At 37.9% G+C, this 9,779-nt stretch overlaps 1 protein-coding gene across 2 annotated transcripts in view; it reads right to left on the reverse strand.

Annotated features, from left to right (window-relative positions):
- Window positions 1–9,282, reverse strand: part of RagC-D (Ras-related GTP binding C/D) — a 145,277-nt gene extending 135,995 nt beyond the window's left edge. The window contains exon 1 of one of the 2 annotated variants that reach the window (XM_081755474.1): window positions 9,146–9,282. Coding sequence is in view for 1 of the 2 variants with exons in the window: in XM_081755473.1 (XP_081611599.1) it covers window positions 8,988–8,990 (3 nt within the window). In the remaining variant the exon portion in view is untranslated. The other variant, XM_081755473.1, reaches the window with a different exon arrangement.
- Between the last annotated feature and the right edge of the window lie 497 nt (window positions 9,283–9,779).

A 9,779-nucleotide genomic window follows, 5' to 3' on the forward strand; every position in this document is an offset into this window, starting at 1 on the left:
ATACGTGTCTTTTATATATTGCAATGTGATATATGCTATTTTGTTGGGAAATCTTTATCATGAACGCACATGCGAATATTCCGCGTCTGAGAATTTAAGTATTTCGTAATTCATTTCATTCGCTTCAATATTGCTTCATGATGTATGTCAGTCGTAAACATTAAGATGAAATTTCTTTGAGAGTGCTCTGATATATATATTAACGTGTCTTTTAATCGTATTTGTAATACATGCATGTAGGTTAGATAAAATTTCCATTTCTTACGGGTAGAACCGGTAACAATTGTGATTTGAGCGTGCTTTCCTATATTTTGTCGTGTGTCCCTTTGATATTAATTTGTAATGTATTTTTGTATCCGTGCTTGCCATATTTTGTCATGTGCATATTCAAGACGTGTAATGTCGATAAAATTGCATTTCAAACGTGTCTATTATTATTATTTTGTCGTGTGCCCTTTTATAGTATCTCTTAATACATTAGTGGTTTAAAATCTTCTTTCGTATGTATGATCTCATTTCGTTGCACCATATATTTAGTTTTGTAGGTTAGGAAAATTTGAATATAACATATCCTCCAATGTTAATATCGTATCTTGATGAGTGCGAGTAATAGATCTGTGCCGATGTGGGAGAACTTTACTCTGGACATACCTCCGGAGTTCGACATTACTATTTACAAAATACTATTTCGTGCTATGTTTGTTTATTTTCAGTTAGGTAGATATTTACTTTGAACGTGCCATAATTACAGTGCGGAATTAAATGTTCGTGCCTACATTGATATTTGCCTCGTTGGAAACCAATAACGTTGGAATGTTTTTCAACTTGCTATTCTCCAGTAGAGCGTATCCATCCCTCTATAAGTTTAATTAGTTGTAAACAGAGATAATAAGTTAAAAATAATAATAATTCTTTAAAGAGGCGTTTCAGTAATTGGACCCTGTCGAGCATATGTAGATTTTTTTTTCTTTTCTTTCGTTCTCGCTAGACATTTGTATATATATATATCATTTTCATTAATAGTAGTGCTTTCATAGTAGATGTATTATGCGAATGATGCATAGGCTAACGTAAAGTAATACATGATGCTACTCGTACTTTTTTTTTTTTTATTTAATTGAAAAATGGAATTGTAGTAGCGATGATACTGCCTATGTCTGCATAACTTGCATATTGTTTGATGAATGACAGGGACATTATAAGCAATAAACGCCCAAGTAAAAGAATCTTCTGTAGCTACATAAGTAGAGGGGATGGATCGCCAATTCTTTGATTGATAATGAGTTTTATATGTATTAATGAGATATGTTTGAGAATCATGTTGGAGACTAGATATGTTAAAACAATATAACAATATCATTTTATAAAATGTTGATAAAGTATCTTAGAGATACCACAATGGAGGCAAATGTTTAAATTTTTTTTTCTCTTTCAATCTGTTATGATGTAAATTGTTAATAAATTGGCACGAATAAATAGTCATAAAAAGTTTAGCTCTATAATTTCAAATATAATCTATACAATTAGAATTTATGAAGTTTTTTTTTTCTTAAAAGTACTAAGCTGAACAATGTTGACTCTTATTCTTGGTTGGCCACAAAACAAGAATCTGGAAACTTCTGATGATAAATAATAGCTTTATCGTTGTGTTTTCCTTTTCTTTTGCTAAAGCTAATGCAACCTGAACATTAAATCTAATATAACCTTGATTTTTTTTTTCAATACCCTGAAAACGTATTGTTATAGAGGCTTCAAACTAGTTCTGTCGAATTTCTGTGACACTTGCGATTTTCGGTTTTTGAAAAAAAAAACAACGGTTTTCTGAAAACCGAAAAAGCGGATTTCCGAACGGAAACCGCAAAAGCTCTTTTCGAAGGCAAAAGCCGCCCGAAACCGTGTTTGCGGTTTTATAAGCGAAACCATGTTCGTCCTTTTCAAAGCAGAAGCAATGGGTGATATCAATAAAACGGAGAAGTTACTCATTATCCCCAATTTTGTAGTAGTTACTCGCATTGGTATCAATAAGAAGAAAACTGAGCACTAGTCGTCTCGGCTGACCTCGGGAGAAGCTCCGCCCTTTTGAAGTAACCACACTTCTATTCTCGAGCCGAGTAACTACTCCGCGTTTGATATCAATAAAAATCAAAGACTCCTCTGTCACGCTAATAACTTCTCCAAATTTGTGGAGCAAGCTAAATAGGTGACTCCGTGCGAAATATGGCAGAGTATATGATTCTTTTGCTATGTAGAAAAACTTATAAACTACATAGAAAAGTTGCAAATGGATATTACAAAAAATATAGGTTCATGAAAGAAAATGTAGAGTGGTTAGTACTTTATTATTATTATTATTTTTTACGAGAATCAACCGAAATTTGGAGTGGTGCACTACGTAATGACGAAAAGATACGGGCTTTCCTGCGTTGCGTGAGTGATCCGGGATTCAAGACCGGAATGTCAGGGGATTCTGGTGTGGCTCAAAGTACTGTATCTATGACTATGACAAAATTGATTGTTTCCGAAAGTGCGAGTAATATGCAAACAGCAAAGGCAGAGTGGCAAGAACAATATACATTTCCGGGTGCGATCGGAGCACTTGACTATACACACGTGGCAATAAAGAAACCTAGTATTTTGGAGACGAATACGATAATAGGAAGAGCTCCTTCGTGGCTAAGCGGTCAGCGTACATACCTTTGGCATGAGAAACCCGCGTTCGATTCCCGGCGGAAGCTCATGTGATTCAGATTCCACGTTAATCAGTGGGTCCCGTCTCATATAGCCTCGCTACTGAAAAGGACGTTAAACTCAAAATCAACTCAACTCAAGTTGTATACAAGGAAGGGTGTATACATGAGAAGGCATTTTGTTTATGTTAAGGCGAAAGGGGACACGTATGGTGTGGAAAACGCAATTAGACGGACGTGCTTTATGACGTGAGTGGACTTATTTTTAAAAAAAGCAACAAAGGAGCCAAGTGTCTGATTTCGTTCTTAAAGCCAAACAATCTACAAAGACCTTGGATAACACGTGATATGCGCTTGTCGTGTTAATCTTGATATTGCTGGATTCGAATCAACATCCATCAGCTTCAATAGGTTCGTTCTCATGATTTCAGTGTTACTTTCTTGCTTCCCTTTTTTCTTTTTGTTTTATTTTCGCTCGAATATTAAAGATTCTCTTTTGGATTTGTGTCTGAGTCATAGATGTATTTGATATTTCGTTGCATTTCACCGTAATTGCCTTCAAAGCTTCGACTTTTCTTCGTTTACTTTCTGGTAGCTGTGACTTTGAAAGTACCACTGGAAACTCTTTTATAATATCCACAAATGCACTTTGATTGAAACTGTCGTTGCTACTTGCCCGTTCCATGGCCTGTAGGATACTACGCCATAGATTAAAAACAACGAAGTGGGCGCGCGACGGAGGGGCGAAATGAGTAATCACTTCTTTTATTGATAAGACACTGCCACGCGCAGAGGAAACGCGAGTGAACGTTCATAAATCTGGAGCAGTCTAGATCTGAGTAGTGGCTTGTTTTATTGATACGGAATTAAGGGAGGAGATTACTCCAGGTGTAGTTATTCCGATTCTCGAGCAGGACTTCTCAGGAGTAGTTACTTATTTTTATTGATATCAACCAATGTTTGCTGTTTTTAAATACACATTTTAACAATTGTGAAAACATCTATCAATCGAGACAATTGTATTGGTTTATATGTGTGTTTTAACGTTTTTTTTTTATTTGCTCCAAGACTATTGCGGTAATATGAGCAGCACTGTGCGAAAGAGATAGTTCGATGGTTGTACAAGTCAAAGCTAAATTAGGGTTGCCATATTTTAAAATCAGAAAAGTGGGGGGTTCTAAACCGTAAATATTGATGTGAACTTGTGTGTTACAAATACTGACCTTGCATCCTTCGCACTCCTTTTTTTATAGTTATTTCTTTGATGATACTTCCAATGTACTTTTCGGCTGCAGGGAAGCAAACTAGAGCCAACCTGATTTTTATATATTTTGTAAACTAGACCACGAGGAACACGAATCTGAAGGAATTTTGACATTCCGAATTTCGGAACTCGAGATATTCTAACATAAAGTGACCACGGAAGCGAAAAGGAACCCATTTGATTTTTATATATTTTATAAACTAGACCACGAGGAACATGAATCTGAAGGAATTTCGATATTCCGAATTTCGGAACTCGAGATATTCGAACATAAGGTGACCATGGAAGCAAAAAGGACCCCATCTGATTTTTATATATTTTGTAAACTAGACCAAAATGATCAATAATCTGAAGAAATCTTGACATTCCGATCTCCCGAACTCGAGACACTAGAACTTATACAGTAATTTTATATAGTATGTATAAAAGTAACGAAGAAAGTTTTGTCGCTTTTTGACCTATCACGTTAGAGCATTGATATGTCACCTAAGACGTACCTGGAAGATCAAAGATAGTACCTATCAGTATCAACGACCTTCTGCCAACGTTTGGGATGGGCATAGATTCCTTCGTGGTAGAACTTGGTTTGCCGTGAAGCGAAGAAGGTATCAAGTGCATTTTGCAACTCTACTACGGAGTTGAAATGGAGTCCTCTAAGGTGAGTGTCTAAGGAATGGAACAGGTGATAATCGGACGGTGCAATGTCCGGTGAGTATGGCGGATACAAGTTTCCCATCCAAGGCGTAGGATGGTGTCCCGGTTCATTCTAGCCATGTGGGGCTTAGCTTTGTCCCGCAACCCCTTAGCGATTGAGAAGTGCTAGCTCCAGGGTTTAAAGTTTTTCTTGAACACAGCTACTGCTGACAGTAGACAGTTACATTGATGTTCTGCTCTGACCAGCCGGAAGCAATTCCCGATGCACGATGTCACGAGCAGTCCACCAAACACACAGGAGGACTTTCGGCTGCATTACTGGTTTCAGCTGTTTCACCAGTTCATGGGATTTTAACCAATGATGATGCCGTGGAGCTTCGTACAGGACCCACTTCTCATCACATCCTGTCCAGAAATGGCTCCTTCCTCAGACGAGACAGCAAAGAAACAGAGGTGTTTGCTCTCGTAGCCAAATCATGTAGGGGCCACAGACCCAACTTGTAGTGCTTCCCAAGTTGATGGAGGTGCTACCGAATGGTTTCTCCACTCACATTGAATGTTAGCCCCAGTTCCTCACATGTCTGTCCACCGTTCGCCTTAATTGCTATCTGAAGATCTTCATTTTGTACATGCGTTGGTCTTTCGGCACGTGGTGCGTCTTTCGTGAGTGTTTCGTCACCGTCCCCAAACTTGCTAAACCACCCATGCAATATCTGCGTCATCACGACACCCTCACGAAAGGACTGAGATATCTTCCAACCCGCTGCACTGGCGTTTGACGCAAGTTTGAACTCGTACTGCCTACACGCTCTTATGACGCTCTGTGGAGGTTCCATATTCACTCTGTCCTTACACAAGTTCACGTTGTAACTAAACTGCCACAACCAGGTAGGATGTTGGATATACCCACACCAACAACTGACCTTCGCCTTAACTCCATTCGCATTCAAGTCACGGTATGAGAGCCAATTGAACACAGACATCCACAAAAAGCGACAGAACTTTCTTGGTTACCTTTATATATCTCACTGGACATAATATGTTTCGTACAGAGAATAATATGCTTTTTCATATAGATACTTAGCGTCTATATTAAACTTTAAGTTTTAATATCTCGAGCTCCGGAAGTCAGAATGTCAGAAGTCCTTCAGATTCGTGTTCCTCGTGATCTAGTTTACAAAATATATAAAAATCAAGTGGGGTTCGGTTTACTTCCGTGGTCCCTTTATGTTCGAATACCTCGAGTTCCGAAATTCGGAATGTCAAAATTCCTTCAGATTCGTGTGGCCCCGCGTAGCGTAGTCGCTAACGCTCTCGCCTTCGGTGGTCACTTAATCGAAAAAGTGTAACACGCTTTTTCAGGCCACCAAGTATTCCTCATTCACACCAAGTGGTACCTAACTTACAGGTCCCAGGCCGCTTTCATCCTTCCCTTTCCCGGATTATGTGCTCGCCGTGGAACATCATCCCTCAAATCGTGAAGGGCTAAATGGCCTTAGATGCCGAAAGCCCAGAAATCTAAATCCTAAATCCTTCAGATTCGTGTTCCTCGTGGTCTAATTTACAAAATATAAAAAAACCACGTAGGGTCCAGTTTGCATCCCTGCAGCCTACTTTTCAAACAAAACTGAGATTTCCAGAGTGTACATTTTGCTTCAAAATGAAAATGAAATGAAATCTTTGAGTTTTACGGCCCACGGTTATGCCGGTTAGGCTAAAGGAGACGGTGATGGTGAGTAATGAATGAAATGGTGGAATGAAGAAAGTGGGAGGAAACGGCAGAACTCTGAGAAAACCCACGCACGGTCCACCACAAAGTTCACTTGGCGGGGGCTGGGATCGAACCCGGGACCCCAAGCACCAGAGGTGAACGCTCTACCACTGAGCCACCGCGGCCCTGCTTCAGACTGAGTTCTGCCCTGAACCATAAATTCGCTTCTATAAGAGTCTTTAAAGTTACACTTGAAATTGTAGTTCGGCATTCTTGTAGCTTATGAAGGCATGAATAATTCAAGTATGTTTGTCACAACATCTACAAACGAATATTCATTCGTATAGAACCTCCAATTCACTACATTAAAAACATACGAACTACACAAAGAAAACCAATGTGCATTAGAGCAGATCTTTTATTAGCAAATGGCCCTGCACACGCGCACTGCTCAGATAGCCCACAGCCTGAGCCTGAGCACGACTCCAAATTTAACTCAATCGTGATTGAGATTGTTAGAGGTGTAGCGGTTTACGTTGAAAATACCAACACTTTATCAATTTAAGTCGTCTTAGATTTTTCTCCAATCGCGGGTGGATTTTCGTGATTAAGGTAGGTTTAAGCGGGGGACGAATACAGAACCTGAAAATCGAGTGGTACCCGTTAAAATTGGGTAATATGGCAACACTAAGCTAAACAGAAAATAAGGTATATGTGTCCCTATTTAAGATCACTACACATGCAACTCATGAAATTCAATTTGAAATCTCATCCACTTAGACTGAGATCTTTTACATTATTATTATTCTTTTTCCTTGTTTTAAAAATAGTACTGCCACTCTTTCTTTTCTTAACAAAAAAAGCACCACCACCTTTCTTTTTTTTAAAAAAAAAGAAAAGACAGAAAACCTAGATCGCAATACACAATTTTATTGTTGATTTGTTGCCACTCCGAATGTGAATGTTGTGGTTTTGCATGTGTTGACTGGTTTCTTATCGCAAATCCTAGACACCTTCAATAGTTTATACTTGAATGAAACATCGATCATGTTTTATTCTATATCTTTTTACTACCCAATAACGATAGCCGTGCCTCTTTGTGATTAATTGCAACTTATTTTTTTATTCTGCCATTTGTAAAAGTATACTCAACAAGAATTTCCTTACACTTCAAGAAAAAATAATTTCTTTCCCCTCTGCAAATTTTTAGCATTTTTCCCTACACCGAGGGAAATTTCATTCCATCTAGCAACTGTGAGCCGAAGTGGGGAAAGATTCTTTGCTGCTTTCTCGTCGTTGCTTGATATTAGTGCTGTCGAATTTTTGTGACATTTACGGTTTTCGAAACCGAAACAGCAAAAGCGGTTTTCAAAACTAAAACCGCAAATGCTGTTTCCAAAACCGAAATTTCGGTTTTATGAAATTTCACATTTTGAAAAACCGATTTCGACAGCACTAGTTCAAACCCGATCGCTCGCTCAACTATGTTTAGTGACGGTAGCATTCGTGCTTTTTAGTGGCCAATCTTCTTTTTGTGTAAATTGTGATAGAAGTACGAAACGAGCCCTGCGGGACTTCTAACCCCACTCGCTCGATGGGCTATGTTTTGTTAAGACAGTATTCATGCTTTTTAGTGGCCACTTAGCACAGACTGGCTGGTATTTTTGCAGAACTCTTAAAGTGAATCTGCACCGGAGAATGCAAGTACACACCTGAAAAGTGATTTCTGAAGGTACAGAAAGTAAATGCAAACACAAAGAACTATGTCTTTTATGTATCTGTGTATGGGTCCATGTAGTAAATCTTCTTGCTCAGTTCTACAAGTAGTACGGTTCCATTCTTAAATGGAACAGAACTCAATTACAATTCCGCTCTTTCAACTCTTACTCCTGGAAACCTATTTGGGGTATGTTTAGTAAAAGGGGTCCAGAAGCACGTAAAAACACAAAATGTACAGGAGAAATGACTGATGCAAGTACTTAGACGTAACATAACGTAACCAAATCTAACCTAACCTAACATAAACTAACGTAAGCTAACCTGAACTAACCTAAACTAACGTAATATTAGTAGAAATAAGCGAAATTCTATCATTTTTTGGAAAATTATGCGGGACTCCTACACTAATATAACATAAACTAAACTAACCGGGGTATGTTTAGTACAAGGGGTCCAGAAGCACGTATAAAACGCAAAATTTACAGGAGAAATGAGTGATGCAAGTAGTTAGACGTAACATAACGTAACCAAATCTAACCTAGTCTAACATAAACTAACGTAAGCTAACCTGAACTAACCTAAACTAACGTAATATTAGTAGAAATAAGCGAAATTCTATCATTTTTTGGAAAATTATGCGGGAGTCCTACACTAATATAACATACACTAAACTAACCTAACGTAACCTAAACTAGCCTAACCTAACTTAAACTAACCAACCCTACCCTAAACTAACCGAATGTGAACAGAAATTACCAAAATTGTAACTTTTTTAGAGAAAAGAGCTGGACCCTTTCTGCTAAACATAGGCCACCTATTTTTTACTTTTTTTTTTTCTAAGTATTTCCGGGCCTCTTCAATTAAAACATAGCTCATTACCGTTTCCCGAACTTTACTTATAGGTTCATTGGTACAACAACGAATGTTATTATCACTATCACATAATGCTTACCATAGTTTTGAAATCTAGAGAATGTAAATACTAAAAGTTCTCTTTCAATAACTTCCTTGTATACCTCTTATCTCCTATAAATACATCACTAATTATGCTGACAATTTTTAAAGTAAGCAGAAGTACACAGTTACTTCGTACAAAGCAAAATTAGTCACCTGACTTCTAGTTTCAGTGTTGCCAGGAGGTTAGTCAACTAACTCACTAAAATTGTCCTCCAGGCCCTCAAATCACGACTGGTGTTTACACTTAGGGCCAATCCTACCATCTTCTGATATCTGTCTGATATAAATATCCTCCTGACATTTTTCCGATAAGTGTTCTACAATGTCCTGATAACAATCAGGTGGCTGATAAACCCTATCAGCTGGTTGGTACTTTGACAGGAAGTTCAATTGCCTGTTAACAGCTATCAGCTACTTGTTAGTTGTCGTGTAGTGAATCATCGACGAAATCGTAGAATTGTTGATGGTGTCCGAGGACGATGAGGAGATTGTTCAATATATAGCGAGGCCTAGAAGACCATTTTAGCTCGAATATATGCCAATTTATAACGATAAGTAGTACCCGTTGGCTACAAGTGCCCGCACATTAGCGCCATGTAATTTGTGTAGTTAGAAGATGAAGAAATATATTATATATAAAATATAGAGTTTAATTATTGAAATTGAGTGATATATAAAAACATATCTAAATTATTAATCTAATTTACATATTTTTAGAGGTGGAATATCAAATAAATGAATTAATTAAAAGCTCAGATTGTGTTATTACGTGTAGTATTATAAAATG

The sequence above is a fragment of the Thermobia domestica genome, chromosome 4 (assembly GCF_964235325.1).
Source record: "Thermobia domestica chromosome 4, izTheDome1.hap1.1, whole genome shotgun sequence".
NCBI classification, from domain to species: domain Eukaryota; kingdom Metazoa; phylum Arthropoda; class Insecta; order Zygentoma; family Lepismatidae; genus Thermobia; species Thermobia domestica.